Source organism: Rhyacophila brunnea, unplaced genomic scaffold (genome assembly GCF_057557595.1).
Source record: "Rhyacophila brunnea isolate RB1 unplaced genomic scaffold, BYU_Rbru_1.0 scaffold_3, whole genome shotgun sequence".
NCBI lineage: Eukaryota > Metazoa > Arthropoda > Insecta > Trichoptera > Rhyacophilidae > Rhyacophila > Rhyacophila brunnea.
The window spans coordinates 17485241-17507470 of NW_028232965.1; the positions used below are offsets into that span (position 1 = coordinate 17485241).

Sequence of the window (22230 nt, forward strand, 5' to 3'; positions counted from 1 at the left end):
TACACAAACCTATAACAGAATATAAATTATTATTTTTTATTCTATACTAAATTAACTCTAGAAACACATGTACTTATATAATATTAAAAGTTAAGCCCCGTGAAATTCGAACTTTTGTAACTTTCACTCTCTTAGTGAGTATAACCACAAAATGAGAATCTATGATTCAGGAAATGTACCAATATCCTCTTGCCAAAGTTCAACCATTTTAACGAAATCTTACGGACTTTAAAAGTTGGAAAAAGCAACCATAGACCTTCGTTCGGCAGTGGATCGAAAGTGGGTGAGAAGATGATCAGGGTCGGTCCTAATAAGTGCGACCCTATTGGAATATATGTGTGAGACCGACTGGTACATTATACAGAGTTCGAATAACCTTTAGCTATGCTAATCGTTAACTAGTTACTCACGTAATCCGATTTGGTAGAGCGGCCGTCTATGAAACCATGTATAGCGGGGAAAATGCATGTTGTTTTTTTTTAATCTGTGTTTGATGTTGGGCAAAAAAATAATGGCTAACGAAAATTTCTCGTGGAAACCTGTCGATACGACCTTTATACCCTCAGCTTAGAAGCAAAAATGGTAATTTATTTATCTTCCTTCGTTTGAAAAACTTTTTTTATTATGTAAATTGACATTATTTTTATGCTATTGTGTTTTACCGTTCTTTACTTATTTACTGGATATTACAATAAATACTATATAATTAATATGCATATAATAAACTATTAACTCAAAATGATACTTTCTTCTCATGAGAATATTTTTTTTGTTCTGCATCCCCCATCATGCTTACCGATTTTGAATGTATTTTCCCAGGTAGTAGTGGTCCTAAATATATTTTTAAGCAACAATGCAAAGTTGTTCTTGAATAATAATAGGTGTCGAATTTTACCAATAATTTTATGATTCTAATGCACAAAGTTTTACAATGAAATACCTTGAATCAACTTATCTTTTACCATTTCATTATGTGTCTTATTTAAGAGTAAGAGAGCCGATTGGACCAAATCTATATATATATTTGTGTGTATATATATATACAAGACCAAGTCTGATGTTGATGATATATTCAATAATATTTAAACACAATGATATAACAACCAACTTCATCCAATTTCGAAATGACTTAGTTTGAAACTATAAAAGTTAAATTATCAAAGTACTCACCCGCTATATACGCGTATCAAAGTCGTGATACTACAATAATACTAAGTAATTAAGTTTTTTTTGTTTGGTTTAAATTATTGTCTCCTTCGCTATATTTTTATTTACGATTCAAGTCTTTTTTTAAGTACTAAGAGAGGAAAGCTTCAAACCTTAGAGAAGTGAGTATGGCATTTTTAGTACAATTAGCCTGAGTTTTTTTCGGGGAATTTAAACGCTATGTTGAGCCAAGTCATAGATTCTGAAGGCAAGGGAGCGGAAGACAACTGATGCCTTCGAGATGTGGTGTCAGTGCCAAATGCTTGGACAGGCACAAGACAAACCAGTCAATCATCCAGAGACTGCAGATAAAGGAACAGGTCTCGACAGTATTATGTCTGAGACGAATTCTGCAGATTTTTGTACATATTGTTCGGCGTGGACCGGACAACCTGGAGAGACCGGTGGGTTTGGGTGACCGAGACAAAGCAGAAGAAAAACGCGCGCTGGAGCGACCAAGTGAAAGAGCTGAATGAGGACAGCATTCACTCTGAGAGAAACACAGGATCGAGAGGGATAGAAATTCTTGGTCGTTTAAAAGATGAAAAAAATCAAAGGTGGTCACGATCATCAGGCATGGGGGAATGACCAAGAAAAAGATAGTTTTTCTATTAAGTTATTATTGGAAACACTAAAACAATATTTACTTGTTTAAGGTTGAACTAAAAATATTACTTTTTTTTAAATTCTCCTGCAAAATTTTAATTAGTTTTCAATAAAATTCTTTAGTTAATCGTTTTATAAAGGTATAGATATTAGTAGTATTTTGTAATTAGCTCATATACCATAAGAAGTTAACTATTGGAGTAAGGTTTTTAAATATAAATAATATAAAAAGTTTCACTATTCAAATTAAATAATTTTATTAAATCACATTAAAAGCCATTGTCATCCATAGTATGTTATCAGAATTAAATAGAGTACCTATCAATCAGTTCTTAGAATTGCTTAGAATCGTCAAAGTGTTCAAATTAATAATCCAGATTAAAAGAATTCATATTACCGAATGATTAACGATTAACAATTAACAATTTAATGATTTCATGTTGTCAAAGTTTGAGTCAAAAGATTGCATGTTGTCGTGATTCATGTTGAAAGAATTGAAAAGAAAAGTTTGTTTCGTTGTTTATAATATAACAACCAATTTTATAAAATCACATGAAAAGCCATTATAATATAGATAAGTTATCAGAGATAAATAGAGCATCAGTCAGATATTGCTTAGAATCATCAAATCCGCCAAATTAATATTCGGGGTTAAAAAAATTCTTGTTGTCTAAGTTTAAATCTAAAGATTGCATGTTGTCGTGGTTCATAAAACTCATTTTGTTGATGCCCATATCATTGTTGAAGTTTCCCATAAAATCTTTCTTTGCAAAGTTTGACGAAATATCATTCTTTACCAGAAAGTCTGTGTGGAAGATCTTGATGTCAGTCATGAACATATTGGGGACAAAGAAGAAGCTTTCATCAATAGGACGATCCAGAGGGAAACCGAAAGGCAGATCCTCGTAGAAGCGAGCTCCACTTCCTACTCCACCAGAATATTGTTGAGGAAATCCAGTTCCGTAAGGAACCTTAGATTGACGGTATGGTGATACCATAACGAATATTTGGAACATCATACCTCCCATCTTACGTTTGGGCAACAAGAGTCTGAGTGGCCATCCGTTGTGGGCTTCAGTCATATCAAGCTTGAAATCTCCGTTTCCACTGAGACCATTCACGACCTTGTCGTACAAGAAACGAGATGGGGTGCGGTCAAAGACGGTTCTGGCAAAGTCAACATTCTTGCGAGTGATCATGTTCTTTCCGGTCTTCAAGTTGTAAATGAAGTGATCGAGCTCAACAAAGTTATATCTGTTGTCATCAAAATTGATTAGGTGACCAAAGTTGTCAAACTTGGGACCCAAAAACATCCTGATGGAGACATCGGTATCCTTATTGGACATAATATTGAAGTTGACCATGAATTGTTTGTGGTTGAGGCGCATCTGGCGAGCGAAGAACATGAATTTCTCTTTGTGGCTGTCGATTTCTTCTTTGTTCAAGAAAACTCCATTGGTGATGTCGAAATCAAATTCTTCGAAGAATGTGGTAAGAGGGGTAAATTCAACGTTTTCTATCTTCACTCCGGGGAAGAAGAGTTCTGACCTGGTGTAGCTAGGGAGCATATCCTTGAAACGGAGGAAGAACCTCATGAAGCGAGTATACAGCTGGTAGAACATGGGGTCGCGCATGGTGGTGTGGAACTGTTCAATGGCTGATGGTACACAGTTGATCCTGAAATAAAATGAAAAATAAGTATCCAAAAAAATATAGAAAATGTATATATAAAATAAAAAGTAATTCTAAAGTACAACACTAATAATATTATGCTCCAAAGTTAAATAATCAATTTTAATTTAATATTATAATAAAATAACGAAAACATTATATTTGACTTACTCATCAAAGGTGTTCATGCCGCCGCCCAACAGGAATTTGGAAATAACGGAAAGATAGTCGAAGAATTTGATATCACCCAAGTCCTTGTTTCCTTGGACAAAGCGACCCAAAATTTCGATGTCTTCGTAGTTCTTCAAGAAGAGTTTGGTTCCATCATACTGTGTACAATAAGTATAAATAAGACATTTTTCACCAAGTTGGTACCATTTATAAGTATGTATTGTAACTATTATAAAATATAAAAATATTTACCAGAATAATGAATCCCAAATCGATAGCGTTTCTAATGCGTCTTTTGTAATCATCTACTTCCTGGATAAGGTATACATTGTATTCATTCTCCAGAATATAGTCTTGTATTCTCATCGGCATGGAGTATCCATTGTGGAATTTCATGTTGGGGTTGAAGCCGGTCTTGATTGGCATGTACCATGAGAATCTTGGGATCTCTCCGAGATTGTTTGAAAGTCTCTCAAGATAGTAACGGGCCAACAATTGTTGGTGAACGTAGTAGTAAAGCTCACCACGCCTGTCCTTGTTCAAGCCAAATTCTTGACCTCCCATCCAGAATGGATAGTCAACATGGAAGTAGAAGTAGTAGGTGTTAAGACCGATATCGTTGAAGTAGGACAGCTTTTGTTCGACATCATTATAATCGAAGCCAACGCTAAAATTATTGTAGATTGTAAAAACATTGGGGTTTGTCGAGATGACTCCGTTGAATTCGGCAAATTTGTTGTCCACGACGAATCCTTGTTGTTTAACAAAGTTAGCCTTTTCGATCACGTCAGAGCTGACGAAGTAGAATGGATAGATCTCATATGGAGCAGGAAGAACGATTCCTTGACAGTCGTTGCGATGAAGTACTGCAACGGTGAAAGAATATACGAATAGGCCTTCGTTCATGAAGTGACGAGCCCAGCAAGCGGTCTTGAAGAAGGTTTCGAAATCTTTGGCATAGAAGAACAAATGGAAGAGCGCGACAGCTTGGTCCCTGTATGTGTCGAAAGTCAAAGAGAAGATCTTACACTTGGGAACAAGTCCACGTTTCATGAATCCCATAAAGTCCTTAACGACCTCATGTTTCTATAATTATAAACAAAATATATTATTAAACATAACATACCTACATGTGTAATTGATTATATTATATCACACAATATGTTATGTCTGCAGTCTTAATGTGTATGCAAAAACTTTATTCTTACCATGAACTTGTCTGTGTTAGCCTCCAGTATAAATTCTTTGCCCATTCGCACAATATCATCGTCAACGTTGTGTTGAATGACATGATTCAGTAAGTCAAACACTCTTTTTTGCTTCAAAAGAAATTCCTTATCGCCTGAAAAATGAACAAATAATAGATTTTAGTAAAAATACTAATGGATTCTTTACTACTCAAGTATGTTACTATAGTTAAAATCTGTGCAAGATTACACATAGCAAAGTTATGTGTAAATAAAGTATTTGTACACGTTGCATCAAGGATTTGTTTGCATATTAAAATATCTCTTTATCATATTTTGTTTATACATATACATAGATACAAGATAATTTTAGTTAAACTTTTGTATATTTAATAGTTCCATATCGCTAGTAATATAATTATTCTGATAAAGGAATATTTTCTTTTACCTGTCATGAAGTCTGTTGTTCTCCATGAACATGGCCGAAGCCAGCGCCAGAGTAGCGACGAATACCACGAGGAACTTCATCTCACAATTCCTTGCAATGCTCAACTGCACCTAAGAAGCAATTTCTTTCCATATTTATACTAATTGAACAATATGTTTTGATAACGTAGGTAGTTTATTACTGTATACATATTAAGGTAGCAACTGCGAATCTCTAAAATATCGGTAATAATAATTAGCATATTATTATTAAAATTGGTACTTATTTTAATTTGTCCAGATTATATTGTATATTAGTTTGGAGTACCTAACATATTGTCCCCTTAGATTTATTACAGTACATAAAATAAAACACGAAAAGATTTTATCCATCTGTGGATTTGTTAAATATCATGTCATTAACATGATAATCTCAACAAAAACAATCGAAATAATAAATATTCACAGTAAGTTTCCATTAATAATGTCATCGTATATACATAGTTCAGAGGGCAAATAAACCATACAAAATATAAAACATTTTTTTGTTTATTTATTATCAACCATCATTGTCCCCTATCAAAAGCAGCGAAGTTTGAATGTTTTGGCACGTAACATTAGTGAAGGAAGGTCACAAATTGAATTAAAGACTTACTTTGTTGAATTATCGTTTACTTGATAGAATTCTACTTTACAAAATAATAATAAATTATTAGAAATTCTACATATTGTTATTGTTTTATTAGTCAATAGCTCTCTACATGTGGCAGTCATGATATGAAACTAGTCTCGAAATGTCTCATGTTACGTTTTTAGTATATTATACACATGCACATATTACATACAGGAAACAATTTTTGTATTGGATCCTTCAAAATTATAGTTTCTAATATAATAAAGTATAGTATGATTGACAACACTAGTATCTACCTACATATTTTGTATTATACGACATCCCAGTGTTTCCAACCGTAATATCATACCTTATTGTATTACAAACTATAATTCTGTAGTTGCAGATGTACTATATTTTGTACTATAATCAGCATATAGAAATATCCGCCTGCTCTTATGCATTACGCGCGTTCTCTCGTTCCTCATGCCGCCTATGAAATTTAAAGCATGTTTTGAATGTATACATCATTAAATTTGTTTTGGATGTGGTCAAAATATAATATTAACTTTAGTAGAAGAGAATAAAATACTGGTTGTCAATTCGGATCAGATCAGGCTCAGGCAGAAATCAGAGGAAATGTGTATAGGTATAGAACATTTATATCAGTTATAAAAAAAACTTTACCTTATGTATGAACTATAATAGTAACGCATAACCAGTTATGTTTCATAATTTAGACAGTACACAAAAGAGAGCGGAAGATACACTTAAGTGAGACGAAGTGATACAACAGGCGCGATCTTAATAAACACCGCAATAACAACCTCATTGATTCCGCATACATTCTACGCATGGGTAGGGCCGTGATGATTCGTAGATTTTAAGGAATACCGAAAAAAATCAAAGCGAACGGTTGGAAAAATACAAATACACAGTTATTTTTTTTAGAATTTTGGCATCATTTTCTAATATTGTTTAAACACACGAGTCACGACTTAAATGAATTTTTCAATGTATTTTCGGACCCCCTACCTTAGCTATAGTTTGTCTAGCTATGGTTTGTGCCCTAGCCGTCTCCGCTTAAAAAAAAAAATATTTACGGTATTTGATCGAATTATGCAGTGTTTGTAACTTTGAGATATATGATATACAGTTTTACTACGTTTTTTGATCATTTCTATTTGGTCATTCCAATCAGAAATTATAGTTCGTATTAAAATTGTGGTTAGTTATGATTAAGAGCAAGGATGTGTTGCGCAAATCTACAACTGATTTTCCAAGTAAATTTGAATAATTTGGTAGCGTTGTTCAAATGTGACTCTATTCATGATAATTTGCCAGATAATACTGATCATAAATGTCAAAAAGTGAGAGCAGTATCACAGCCTGGGTTAACGGTTAACCCTTCCGTAAGTTCTTTCCAAGCAAATTTAATACCTGCTACTTGTTGAATATTGTGGAAACGCCTTTCTACCCATGCGTGTAGGACTATCATACTGTATATAGTACTTACCAGATAAGGTGTAATAAGATCGGTACACTCGAAAACCTTTTAAACTAATAGCGAAAAAGCTTAAACTAGTCACGAATCAAAACAATATTGGAGTATACAACAACATTGCCCAAAATCGATTAAAATCATTGGCATTAATACTAATTTGAGTTTGGAATGGACTTTGATAAAATAATAAGTGTTTTTGTTGAGAAAAATAAGCAAGCAGTGTTATTTAAAAAAAATATTATAATTAAGCTGGTATTAAGTATTAATTTTTCCCTGGTATCATTCAGTGGTACTCAAAATAATATACTAAAAATACCGCTGGATCGATGGGATAATCAACAGCAACGTTAGATTTAAAACCAAAATCGAGAATGGCTGCGATGACGATAGTAATATTTATTGATGATATCTTATTTGAGTCAGTTCAAGCGATCTTCTAAAGTCTAACAACTCTAAGGTGACCGTGTAACATACTTACAACCATAACAATGATAAATTAATAATATTATCTTAATAAAATTAATTATTATTGAAATGATTTTTATTGAAACTACGTCGGTAAATATTATAAATTATACTACATACCTACGTAATTGGTAATCATTTACTGGTATAAGACGCACTATATCAATAGATTTTTTTTAATTATCATATTTTACATAGGTACATAATAAATTATTATGTAGGTATCAATAGGTCTCAAATATTAAAATCCCACTTAAATTTATTGTAATTTAATTTTAATAATTAATTAGAGTCGATATTAATAATACTATATTCCAGTACATACCTACGCTAATATTTATAAAATTATTTTAGCATAATAACATGACATTACGGCAATTACTGGAAAAAATATAACTCAGTGGTTTTCAAACTCTTCCGTCCTGCGCATAATATATTATATACACAAGGCTGCTATCGGTGGCTATCGAGTGTAGTCTATCAAATTTATGTATTGAGGAATAAGTCAACCGTCTGAACTGTCAAAAAGTGCTATGTATTAACAGCACCTTTTTTGGGTGTGTTAACTTTTAGAGCGAGATATACAGTTTTGGCAGTTTAGACGGCGGCTAACTTATTGTGACAATTATAATACATAAATATGATAAACTACCCTCGATAGCCGCCTATAGCAGTTTTGTGTATAGAATAGATGCGCTGGAGCCTCTTTCGTGTCTAAAGATTTCTGCACTCTAAAAATACCCAGTAGTAGGATAGATATTTCTGGTCTTCTGCATGTAGTTTCTCTAATCTTGGAATCATACTAGATACACCTCAAGTGCAAAGTGGCACTCCATATTATTTTTAGTCTCAAATTTTATTAAAAGCCATTCGATGTGACCATATACTCATGGCCCCCCACAAAGGGGGGCTGACAGGGCTCTAGTCTAGGGGCCCGGGTTCAGGAAGGGCCCGGCGTGTCGATCAGATAAGTGATATAAACACACATCACAAATTCTCTCTAATAATAAAAAAGTCAAATGGATGTATTAAAATATACAACAAATACTAAATAAACACATTAATTTTACCGCGTACACCATTTGGAAAACGCAACTGTAGAGCATCATACTGCTTTTATCTTTAACGATAGGTAGGGGGTCCGCCAAAAATCCTAGTCTGGGGGCCCGCTTCAGGATGTGGGGGCCATACTTATACTATATTATTTATTTAATTTTAACGAATACACGTAGTTTTTTTTTTAATCTGGAATAAGTACATACATAATATATTGTTAGCGCCGCAGTCGAAAAAATTGTCGACTCCATGGCTTTAGAAAATTATGTTAATTACCATTATATTAATTCTTAGTTTTCCGCCCACAAGCAATACATGACCTTTTTCATATAATCATCATGAAAATATTTTTGTAACCAGTTGATGAGATAAAAATTATGCCGTACGAGGAACCATTTAAGAAAAAAATAGTACAATAATGAGATCTATTGGTAGGTAGGGTATAGGTGTTCATGCATTTTTTTGAAACACTGCGGTGGCATCAGTTTGGTATTGGTTGTTGCACCCCAGGGCGTTATAGTGCACAGTTTGGATCATGGCCCCCACATCCTGAACCGGGCCCCCATGCTAAGATCTTTGGCCACTCTACCTATCTCTAAGGATAAAAGCAGTGTGATGCTCTACAGTAGCGTTTTTCAAATGGTTTACGTGGTAAAATTAATGTTTTTTGCTGTATATTATTATTATTCCATTTGAATTAAGGAGTTGTCGACTTTTTTTTACTATTAAAGAAAATTTGTGTTGTGTGTTTATCTCACTTATCTGGTCGACTGGCATCCCCTCCTGAGTCCGGGCCCCCAGGCTAGAATCCTGTCAGCCCCCCCTTATGGGGGCCATGGTTTGGATACCACTATCAAAATTAGTATCTTTACACAGATTCACGATAAATTGACCGAACTGACAATTAACCGTATACTATTTTAATATAAAGATTTTTTAAATTTCGTTGTTTATTTTGTGGTTGTTATATTCTTAAAAATATTCTTTGAAATTGAAAAATTCATTAGTGTTATTCATTTGATATATAACCCGATCACTCGAGTTATTCAAATTATAAATGAGATACTCCAATCCATATTATTAAATGTTCTTATGGTGACACATCGGTTAATTGTTAAACACAATGAGTAGTGTAGTCAATAATTTATTGATTGCTTGAGTATGCTTTTTGTATTCTTCTTCTTCGATGGCGTTACAGCTGAAGACGAGCCCTGGAATGCTCCACCGCCGTCCTCCAGCCGGAACGGTCCTCCGCACGTCTTTTCCAGTTCCTGATTGTTAGCAGCTGGTTGGCATCTTTTGTAATGTTATCACCCCATCGTGTGCGTGGCTTTCCCACTGGCTTTTTTCCCCTGGGTTTCCTTCGAGGATCTTTTACGGTATCCGTGACTCAGGCATGCACTGGACATAGCCTGCCCAGTTTAGCCTCTGGAGTTTTATAAAGGCGGAGAGTTTTGAATCTTGGTATAAGCGGTACACCCACGGTAGCCGAGCGGCTTACGCGTTGGACTATCACGCCGTGGGTCCCAGGTTCGAGTCCTGGGTCTGGAAAATACGCATATTGTTTTTTCAAATTGTGTGTGAGTCAGGGTATGGACCTAATAGGTTGAGCAAGTGGCTGACATCCATTTCTCGTAAAAAACAAAATCTGTTAATACAAACATCTACTCTGTGGAGGCCCATATGATCCTATTAGGATCGGACATGGTCGGAAAAAAATAAGCGGTATAGTTCCGTATTGTACCTACCCTGTTGTGCTTTTTGTATTATATTATGGTAAACTTTTCCCAACTAATTTAACACAATATAACAAAGAGAAATCATATCGTAATTGATCTAGTTTATTGCAGACATACCACATAAGCATGAAGTTCGATAGTTTTGACAGAAAATATGACATAGTTAGAGCGTTAATTATTAACAACCATGTCCTTGCTTTTTCATGAAGGTGGCTGTTTTTTGAACATTTGAACATTTGAAATTTTAAACAATCACAAACACCCAGGATTCGAGAAAATCACATAATATATATATTGTGTCCTCACTGAGATCGAACCCAGAGCCCCCGGATGGAAGGCCAGCTCCTTAAGCACTGCACCACGAGTGCCACCTAGTGCCTACCTATATTTTTTTAAAAATATAACTTTTTTACAGATAATAATAATATCAATTACTTTTTGTTTATAACTAATAAAATATCATTTTTAAACTAAAAAAATTGTCCTGCCCGTTTATAACTAATAATCCAAATCATACGAGTATAATAACTGTGAACAGAAAAATACTCATATTTCTGCAAATTAACATCAATAATTTGATATATCTACTTCACATATTATAATTATTTTGTTTAAAATAAACACATAATGTTATATTATTACTTGATCAACATAATTTAATAGGGACCAAGTCAGTTCGTCAGCTTATAAACATCATATAAATATGTATAATGATGACATGTTTGCATTTTTTATTATACCATAAAGTATAAATAATACAATTTCAATAAATCAATAACCATGGTGGCATGCAAATCGAATTATCGTATTGCTGTGTCAAACGTCAAACTAATTACTGAATCAGGTAATTACATTATTTTTACAAGTCTTGCATTATAAACTATTATTATTTTCTGCCAAATTAAATAACAGTTTTATATACTATAGGTATAATTTAAATTATTATAAAATGTAAAAAAAACGCATCGAAAAACAATAAAAATTACATGTTATCGTTTCGATTAACGAGGCTATCAGAGGACACGCTGGAGAGTGGTGTAGCCACCGAAACATTTAATTATGTTATAATATTATTAGTTGAAAATATCTTGGTTTTTCGGTTTATGAATAATTTATTAGTATAATTGCTAAAATAAGTAATAATTGTAGTTGGACCGGTTGGTAGATATATGGTTGTCATCGGATTCATGTAACCCAGATCTCAATTATAATATTGTTTATTAAATATTCATTTTTCACGTACAATCAGTCAGTATGATTTCGTAATGTTATGATTGTTATGAGATAGCGGATCTTAATAATTTATATTATTTCATAATAATTTCAACATATTATTTCATAGTGCGCCGGTCAATAAATAGCGGGTCAGAATCGATTGGACATCTCACTCGATTACAAGTTTCCGTTAAAGTCACATCGCAACGAACTACCGTTATATTTATTATATTGCATCGGTTGTACGCTTGTAGTTATTTGAAACAGTAAATAAATTCTCGCCTCCTCCATCATCATGAACAACTTTACTACTACCGCCTTTCATCTGCAATACCTATCCTCCGCTGAACAAGAATACGACAGATATCTTGTGTAGGGCCTCCACCTCGCTAAGCTCGACACTGTGAACATACATAATTATTGGTTACAGACGCATAGTTCTTAGTGGTGTATAGTATATTTTTCCGAATGATGTATGTTCAATAAAGATGTTTAATTTGAAAATTACGTATATAATTATTTCATTCCAATTACGTGAACAAAATATATATCTCATTATATAATGTCTTTTAATATTTTAATAAAATGGTAAATATACCCACATGTCATATTAATATTATATCTGCAACGGGCTTTGTTCAGCGCTCGAAAAGGACCGGAACGCACCGGAGCGCAGCTCCTATTCGTGAATTCCTCGAGATTATCGCTCCGTCTCGTGGAAAAATGAAAAATTGCAATATGATTCGTGAATTAATCATTCACATATTTAAACATAATTTTTAAAGTTTATACGAAACTGTAAACTTAACCCAATTTTCATATAGGTACATTGCCGAGAACATTATGCCCAAATCTTGCATGCCACAAAACTGTCCCAGCAAACCGTCTAATCTTGGCAGATATATAACAAAAAATCTACTAATTACACACACTCTTTTTATATAAGTAATCTTACATAAATATTTTAATATTTTCGAAAAACTATCGAGTGCTCCGGTTCGTAAAATTGCCCATTTCGAACGCTGGTTTTATTACCATTAAATGATATACAATAATATGCACAGAGAATAAAACATTGGCAAAATTTTACATATTTTTGTCTTATTCTAGGATTGAAAATTCTGTCCCAGATTACAATCCTTAACCTAGAGCAGATGGAAAAGGGATCTGCCAATATCGTAGATAATTTCAAAATTGATTATATTACACATATGTACATACGGCAACACTATAGTCTGACACTATTTGGCATTCTTGAAATCATCGGTTTCGCAATCGACATAGCGGTTCCCCCCTTTTGATACAGATTTTAATGTATTGCACAATGATGTTATACCCAATGGTATTGGAGAACCTTTTTAATATCAAACAAACATTGTTATTATTAAGAGACGATGCCGCACTTCGTGGCTTCATAACGTCTATTATGCCACGAGTATAGCTCCACCTTACTGTTCCAGGTAGCAGACGATAAAGTAAAAATCGCCCTGATGCTGACCGACCTTATGTAGAAATAGAGAAAGGCACAAGAAAAAGATTAATATCTGTCGTAAATCTGTTAGTCTGTTGTCTGATAATTAAAACTATTTTGTTTTATTTAATGACTAAATCACAAGATTTGAGATGATTATAACATTCTTTATTGACTTTATACTTCATACCTCAAAAAAATACCTTCTAGAAGAAAAAATGAATCAAGCGGAACTCGAATCCGCATCCATTGAATATTTTATTAAAATAGGCAGTTTTGTCTTATCTAAATACAACGAAATAAACTATACAACTGAAGCACGTGTTTTCAAATTATGTATTATCTGATAATTGTTTTAAAATATAATATCACCTGTACTACCTAAATATTAAATGTAAATGAGGCATCAATTCAAGAAAAAAATATTAAATATAGCGATAAAAGTGCATAAGTGGATAATATCGACATACTGCACATTGGAATACTCCACTGAAATGCAATAACATGTTTTTTTAAGATTCGTAGTTGCTGCCTCAAAATTAAGAAAAAAATACATTAATAAGGAGTCAATCTAATCAATAATAATGTATTTTTTGGTAGTATAAATAAGGCATGCAATTGTTTGATTAGTACAGTTGAACACTGCAAGGTACTGGAAGATGAAGTTCCTCGTGGTATTCGTGGCGACTCTGGCGCTGGCTTCGGCCACATTCATGGAAACCAGCAAAGACTTCAGGAAGGGTAAGAAACCAACACTATCATACCTTAAAGCCCTAGGCCTAGATAAATAAAATGTATTATAAATCCCATTATCTTTTTCAAGATTCTTTAAAACAAAAAAATTTTTGAAATTGGTTTTCCGACTAGATGGAAATTGAATTTAAATAAATTCTAGCTAATGAGACATAATTTATAATATTAGATTATTTAATATATTATATACTAAGTAGTTTTATAATGATAAATAAATTTATTAAATATACCGTAGCTATTATATTAATTTATTTTGTGGGAAGCTCATAACTAAAGTGTGTTTAAAAATAATCCTAACGTTTGCCACTATACGGGCAATTGTTTGTATTAATGAATTACCTGTTAAATTAATTAAAAAATGTAACAAACTTTAATAATTGTCAGATGTTAGTTGTATACATACCGTAGATATATACACACACATGATCTGAAGATGCGTAACATGGTTCACTAAAACTAATTCTTACTAAATGGTATTAAAATCTCATTAATTAGACATCTTTCTAAGCTGAACACATCCAAAGTACTCGAATTAAAGCATTGCAATAGCCATTGTAGCAAACAATACCAATACATAAGCAAATCACCTATGGTGCCACTGTATAATGATTTCAGTATACCTGTGGGGCATAAGGATGTCAAAAAAATATCGACAGATTTTTTGATACTTCGATACTATACCGATACCAGCGGGTCTATTCTATTCACAAGGCGGCTATCGACGGTATTAAGGTAGTATAATTGTCACAATAAATTTGCCGTCTAAACTGTCAAAACTGTATATCTCGCTTTAAAAGTTAACACGACCAAGAGAGGGGGTGTTAAAACGTAACATTTTTTGACAGTTCAGAGTGTTTAGACGGTTAACTTTATGTAACAATTAACCGCCTCAATACATAAATATTGCAGTAAACTACCATCTATAGTCGCCGATAGTCACCCTGTGTATATAATAGACCCACGAGTATCAAAAGTTTTTGATGCTTAGGTACTTTCAATAATCGATACTATTATTTCAATACCGATGTGACATCACTACGTGTGAATGAGAGGTGTATCACCATCATCACCATGATCAAGAGACGATTTCAATTCACTTGTGTATGAAGGCCTCCTCAATCTCTTTCCACTCTTTTCTGTTACTTGTTCTTCGTTACCACGTAATTCAGTCGATCGTCTATATTTTATTAATCCAACGTACCTTGGGGCGGCCTTTCGGTCGTTTTATATCCCTCGAGTACCAATGGATTATCACATTAGTGCAGCGGTCATCCTTTTTGCAAGCTATATGTCCAGCCCATCACTATTTAAGGGTTTTGACATTTTTAATTAGGTCGCAGACTCCCGTTTGCAATTTTTTGCAATTTTTCAATTTGCAATTTGCAAATTATTGTCCTGTCTTGTGCGTCATATCCATCATACACCTGTCCATGCCACGTTAGTTAAACATCCTGCACTTGAGGCGCAATCAGAGGTCGCTCTGAAAATGGCGTTCAGACGTCCGAATGTACTCGATGACAAGTTTGTTCGGAGGACAATTTTGTCATAATATATACCATCATTTATGGACACTTGTTGCCCAAGATATATTTAAATAATTACAAGATAAAAAGAACTTTTTATATACCACGTTTGTAAATTTTCTGTTGAATCATATAAACTTGACAAAATAAGGCAATTGTCAAATTTTTTTTTTTGCTATTTTGCAACAAAAGGTTCAAATAGACTATATGACGATCGGGCACATATATGCTAAGAGCGTTTTAGTGTCTATGATCATATCTATGCCATTCCAACATTTATACATACATATTGTATGACAGCTATGACATCGTATTTACACTCTGTGACACCCTATGACACAGGACGCCAACATAAGAAACGGGTTTTAGATTACTGAAATGTCATTTTGATTTCCATAGTAACGCACGTATATATTAATAATTCAGTTGCTAGGACCAATAATAGTGGATTGGATTACGGATTTCTTCCAAAATAACTTTTCATACAAAACAGAATTAACTGAAAATGAATTCAATTCTACTTAAATATGGCTGAAAGTATTAAAAGAATGCATTGGCATCGTATTCTGATATATTCTAAAAGTTTCAAATGTCTAGCTAGTCGGGTTTCAAAATCGATTGCAAGATTTGTACTGGATAAACAACCACCGGACGCACAAGAATACGAGTTAAGAAAAACGTGGTAAAAATGTAGCTACAGCCATGTTCTAATTAGACACCTTCGATTACAGGTGTCTTTAAATGGTTTATCATGACTTTTGTCTTCGTGAAAATTACTTTTAAGCGTACTCGGTGGCGTTTTTCTGTTAATTAGTTAGTAACAAATTTCGTAAGAAGATAGTAATGTCACTCACTAATAAATGTCATTCGTAAAAAAATATATGATTTAGATATTCGCCATTATTATTATTAGTATTACAATGAAATGTCAAAGTCTTAAAATGTTATGTCGTTAGATATATTGTATTACTTTTGAATAATAATTGAATGGAAATTAAAATAACAGATTTTTATTTAACAAATCAATATTTTTAACAAGCTTGGCAGTCTTGGCACATAATTTAGAATACTAGTACTCAATTTTGATATTATTTAAATTTTCAGCCGATAAGGAATTCCTTATGAAGCAAAAGAGGGTTTTCGATTTACTGAATCACGTTATTCAACACAACGTTGATGACGACATTGTGAAATTCGGCAAAGAGTTTGTACTGGAGGCGAACAAAGATAGATTCATGGTAAGTCGTAAAACAGTTCTTCAAAGCTATTTATGTAATATATCAAATATAATATGAAAAATCTTGTTGTTATTTAAGTGTGACTAAAATTATTAATAGTAAACTTTTCTTTACAGAACGATAAAGCTTTCATGGATTTCTTGGGTTTCATGAAACGTGGATTTGTCCCTAAGTATAAGATCTTCTCTCTGACTTTCGACGCATATAGGGATGAAGCTGTTGCTCTCTTCAACCTGTTCTTCTATGCCAAGGATTTCGAAACCTTCTTCAAGACCGCTTGCTGGGCTCGTCATTACATGAACGAGGGCTTATTCGTATACTCTTTCACCGTTGCAGTACTCCATCGCAACGACTGTCAAGGAATCGTTCTTCCTGCTCCGTATGAGATCTATCCATTCTACTTCGTCAGCTCTGACGTTATCCAAAAGGCTAACTTTGTTAAACAACAAGGATTCGTCGTGGACAACAAATTTGCCGAATTCAATGGAGTCATCTCAACAAACCCCAATGTTTTTACAATCTACAATAACTTTAGCGTTGGCTTCGATTATAATGATGTCGAACAAAAGCTGTCCTACTTCACCAATGATATCGGTCTTAACACCTACTACTTCTACTTCCATGTTGACTATCCATTCTGGATGGGAGGTCAAGAATTTGGCTTGAACAAGGACAGGCGTGGTGAGCTTTACTACTACGTTCACCAACAATTGTTGGCCCGTTACTATCTTGAGAGACTTTCAAACAATCTCGGAGAGATCCCAAGATTCTCATGGTACATGCCAATCAAGACCGGCTTCAACCCCAACATGAAATTCCACAATGGATACTCCATGCCGATGAGAACACAAGACTTCATTCTGGAGAATGAATACAATGTATACCTTATCCAGGAAGTAGATGATTACGAAAGACGCATTAGAAACGCTATCGATTTGGGATTCATTATTCTGGTAAATATTTTTATATTTGATAATAGTTACAATACATACTTATAAAATGGTACCAACTTGGTGAAAAATGTCTTATTTATACTTATTGTACACAGTATGATGGAACCAAACTCTTCTTGAAGAACTACGAAGACATCGAAATTTTGGGTCGCTTTGTCCAAGGAAACAAGGACTTGGGTGATATCAAATTCTTCGACTATCTTTCCGTTATATCCAAATTCCTGTTGGGCGGCGGCATGAACACTTTTGATGAGTAAGTCAGATATCATTTTGTCGTTATTTTATTATAATATTAAATTAAAATTGATTATATAACCTTCGAGCATAATATTATTGGTGTTGTAATCTTTAGAATTACTTATTATTTTATATATATATATTCTATATTTTTTTGGATACTTATTTTTCATTTTATTTCAGGATCAACTATGTACCATCTGCCATTGAACAGTTCCATACCACCATGCGTGACCCCATGTTCTACCAGCTGTATACTCGCTTCATGAGGTTCTTCCTCCGTTTCAAGGATAATCTCCCCAGCTACACCAAGTCAGAACTCTTCTTCCCCGGAGTGAAGGTCGAGAACGTTGAATTTACCCCTCTTACCACATTCTTTGAAGAATTTGATTTTGACATCACCAATGGAGTTTTCTTGAACAAAGAAGAAATCGACAGCCACAAAGAGAAATTCATGTTCTTCGCTCGCCAGATGCGCCTCAACCACAAGCAATTCTCTGTGAACTTCAACATTATGTCCGATAAGGATACCGATGTCTCCGTCAGGATGTTCATGGGTCCCAAGTTTGACAACTTTGGTCACCTAATCAATTTCGATGACAACAGATATAACTTTGTTGAGCTTGATCACTTCATTTACAACTTGAAGACCGGAAAGAACATGATCACTCGCAAGAATGTTGACTTTGCCAGAACCGTCTTTGACCGCACCCCATCTCGTTTCTTGTACGACAAGGTCATGAATGGTCTCAGTGGAAACGGAGATTTCAAGCTTGATATGACTGAAGCCCACAACGGATGGCCACTCAGACTCTTGTTGCCCAAGGGTAAGATGGGAGGTATGATGTTCCAAGTGTTCGTTATGGTGTCACCATACCGTCAATCTAAGGTTCCTTACGGAACTGGATTTCCTCAACAATATGCTGGTGGAGTCGGCAGTGGAGCTCGCTTCTACGAGGATCTGCCTTTCGGTTTCCCTCTGGATCGTCCTATTGATGAGACCTTCTTCTTCGTCCCCAACATGTTTATGACCGACATCAAGATCTTCCACACTGACTTTCTGGTAAAGAATGATATTTCGTCAAACTTTGCAAAGAAAGATTTTATGGGAAACTTTAACGATTATATGGGCATCAACAAAATGAACTTTATGAACCCCGACAACATGCAATCTATAGATTTAAACTTAGACAACAAGAATTATTTTAACCCCGAATATTAATTTGACGGATTTGATGATTCTAAGCAATATCTGACTGATGCTCTATTTATCTTTAATAACTTATCTATAATAATGGCTTTTCATGTGATTTAATAAAATTTGTTGTTATATAAACAATAAAACAAATTTGTATTTTAATTGATTTTTACCTTTATATAACCATAAAAACACACGCATAATATGTTATCATTATAAAGTGCGAGGTATATTATAAATTTTGGATCATACGTTCGATTTATAAACCCGCCCACATGTTTCATATCAAATTTAGATTATTAAATTAGTAGATATTTGATCTAAAAGAACTACTGTATGAAAATTCAAGATTTATTTTAATTTCTGGAATAAGTTATACGATCTCAAATAAGTATATTACTATTGGCCTCGTGCCAAATATGTGGTTCGGATATCATCCAGACATATTTTTGTAGACTTTCTGCTAACTAGTGTGAAGGATTTCTCCAATATGATTACATCCTTACACATTTCTCATTTTAATGACTAAGAACATGTTTATATAATAAAGAATAATATAGATTTTATATCTACCACAGTGACAAGTATATTCCAATGTTGACTCAATATTTACCTACATTAAAACGGGAAAATGATTATCCAAGGATTTTAAACACATGCACAAAAAGCTCTCAATTTATTGACAATTCCAATCCCAGGTTACTCTACCCATAATTTTAATTCATGAACATCACCCATACTAGCTTATACGGGATTGTCACAAGAGTAAATGTCACCTCTAACGGATTTTGTATCTAAATGTACAGAATGAATTTTAAAGGAACTATAAATGATTTTAGCAATGTGTTTTTTTTTAAATTTTGTTAATTATAACACAGTAAGTTTTAGATCATTATCTCTGACCTGACGACATAATAGCGAACTGCTTTTAAAAAAGTAGATGCGTTTCATGAGTTTAATTGGTTAATAGAAAAGTCGGTTCTTGTCTGTTAAGTGGCAAACAAATTTTGAAAATAGCCGATATACTGGATCGTTTGTTAGGTTAGGACAGTTAGGCTATCATTCTTGAATTCATGAATTTTGCCGAAATCGGTTATGATAATTGTCGCTGTTCCCGCCTGGCTTCCAGTAAACAGGCTTGTGCCGAAAAATCAATATTAGACTAAATTAATTACATATAAGGATTACGGATACGTTTATTTAAAACTATGAATTATTCCAAATCTTCCATTACACATTCGAGGGAACTTATGAAACATAGGTATTGACATTTTAAAAATTATACATTTTTATTAAATCATAAAAACAAGGAATAATAAACTAAAACCGAAATGATCACGTCAACCTTTTTCATATGTTTTTATTGCATGATTATCTTTGTTTTTTTTTTTACTATTTTATTTTATTGAATAATTAAAAACACATTAAAATGTACATCTCTACTACATTGTATTAACAGCATACTTCAAAGGTAATTCTGTCACTTCACCTTAAAATACACTCATCAATAATACCTACTAAAATCTTGACAGGTGTCATATGTGGGATCAGAAAAAATATACACAGGAATTAAACTTTTTACTTGCAAATAATTCATAATAGCATGATTTAATATTATAATGTGGGCTTATTATAAACACCAAAAAATGGTCGGCAAAATTTCATGTTTATTCCAATCTCTGGGTTGCCATAAAGAATACCAATCCCGGAATTGGAAAATCTATTGATGATTGCAATCTTTATTAAGTCCATCCATATATTTTTTTTTCGATAAGGATCTTGAACGTCTCACGAAGTGGTTTTGTAATAGATTGTTTGAATGACAAAATGAATGATTTGCTCAACCTATGCAAATTTATGCTCTGGGCTCAAACATACGTTAAAAATAATTCAAACCCGAGACTCACGACATCACAAACGGGTACGTACATTATCAGTCGTCCATCGCCAGTGTTCATTTATATATTTCGTGCATTATATTTATTTTTAAATCGTTTTTCAAAAGCAATTATTTTTATTGCATCCGCTAATACGCTTGGGAAAAAAACTTGAATCAAATGTAATAATATAAACATCGGTTTTTACATTCGCATGCTAGCCGAGCAGTCGAAATCTACCTCTCATATGATTTTACCGCAACTAAAAATAAAGTCGTTAGGGAAAAATACACTGCGATGTGTCTTTTTTAGAATACTAGGGCACAATATAACACAGCTTTTCTAGTGGTTTTCTCCACGGCGTATAAATCGGGAGTTCACTGAGAGATAACTATAGTATGGTAATAGGAAACAAATAAATTCTAGACCTAACTTCCGAAATGCACATTTTACGCATTTTGAGAAAAAAATAATTTAGTCAATATCTATTTCGATTGTGACTTGATGACAGTCTAGTAATGGTGTGGTTTAATTGAATCTGTAGAATTTCATACTATTATTAGTACGTTTTTTAAACTACAGCAATAACGCTCTAGATCAGTGGTTCCCAAAGTTGACTGGGCTCCGACCCATCTAACAGAAATTTCCAATCTTGGGACCCACCTCTTAGCTGTCTTAGAGAAAAGAGGGCATAAATATTGGTAATGCTCAGATTCCCTAGTGGCGAGTCGTGGAACTACTTAATGCTGTCTTATTTGTTCTAATTGAAATAGAAAAAATCTTTTTATAAGTGTTACCAATACGAATGAAAATCTGTTGAAATAAGAAACACAACTTAAATAAAAAAAAATATTACTTAAATACTTACACTTGCAAGGTTTTTTTACAAAGTTATTTCATTGGGAAGGATGTATTTGTTTCTTATTTTTCTTCATTACAGTTCATCAACTTCAACTTTAGTTACTTTTAATGGCAGTGAGTTTGATATATATCCAATTTATTTCGATATTTAGTTTTAATGTTAACCATAGCCGAAAATCCGACCTCACATAGATATGATGTAGTAAAGAGAAGGAGGACTTTCATAGCTTCATCGAACAGGCAAGGATAATTATCAGCAA

The 22230-nt window shown here is 33.5% G+C and overlaps 2 protein-coding genes across 2 annotated transcripts; one reads left to right on the forward strand and one right to left on the reverse strand.

Moving 5' to 3' along the window:
* Positions 1-2044: 2044 nt before the first annotated feature.
* Positions 2045-5397, reverse strand: LOC147067986 (basic juvenile hormone-suppressible protein 2-like). Its single transcript, XM_085952707.1, has 5 exons — positions 5290-5397; positions 4863-4996; positions 3907-4740; positions 3655-3812; positions 2045-3489 (listed from the first exon to the last, which is right to left on the reverse strand). Exons 1-5 carry the CDS (start codon positions 5294-5296, stop codon positions 2451-2453), a joined length of 2172 nt encoding a protein of 723 aa, XP_085808833.1. The 5' UTR covers positions 5297-5397; the 3' UTR covers positions 2045-2450.
* An 8564-nt stretch (positions 5398-13961) lies between these two features.
* LOC147067987 (basic juvenile hormone-suppressible protein 2-like) lies at positions 13962-19394 on the forward strand. The gene is made up of 5 exons (XM_085952755.1): positions 13962-14071; positions 16711-16844; positions 16961-17797; positions 17893-18050; positions 18218-19394. The coding sequence occupies exons 1-5, from the start codon at positions 13990-13992 to the stop codon at positions 19254-19256; spliced, it is 2250 nt and encodes a 749-aa protein (XP_085808881.1). The 5' UTR covers positions 13962-13989; the 3' UTR covers positions 19257-19394.
* Positions 19395-22230: the final 2836 nt, after the last annotated feature.

Coding starts and splice junctions, on each gene's coding strand:
- LOC147067987 (XM_085952755.1), top strand. CDS start 13,990: ATGAAGTTCCTCGTGGTATTCGTGGCGACTCTGGCGCTGGCTTCGGCC. Junction 14,072..16,710: donor CAGCAAAGACTTCAGGAAGG/GTAAGAAACCAA, acceptor TTAAATTTTCAG/CCGATAAGGAATTCCTTATG. Junction 16,845..16,960: donor CGAACAAAGATAGATTCATG/GTAAGTCGTAAA, acceptor TTTTCTTTACAG/AACGATAAAGCTTTCATGGA.
- LOC147067986 (XM_085952707.1), bottom strand. Junction 3,813..3,906: donor ATTTGGGATTCATTATTCTG/GTAAATATTTTT, acceptor TATTGTACACAG/TATGATGGAACCAAACTCTT. Junction 3,490..3,654: donor GGCATGAACACCTTTGATGA/GTAAGTCAAATA, acceptor ATTTTATTTCAG/GATCAACTGTGTACCATCAG.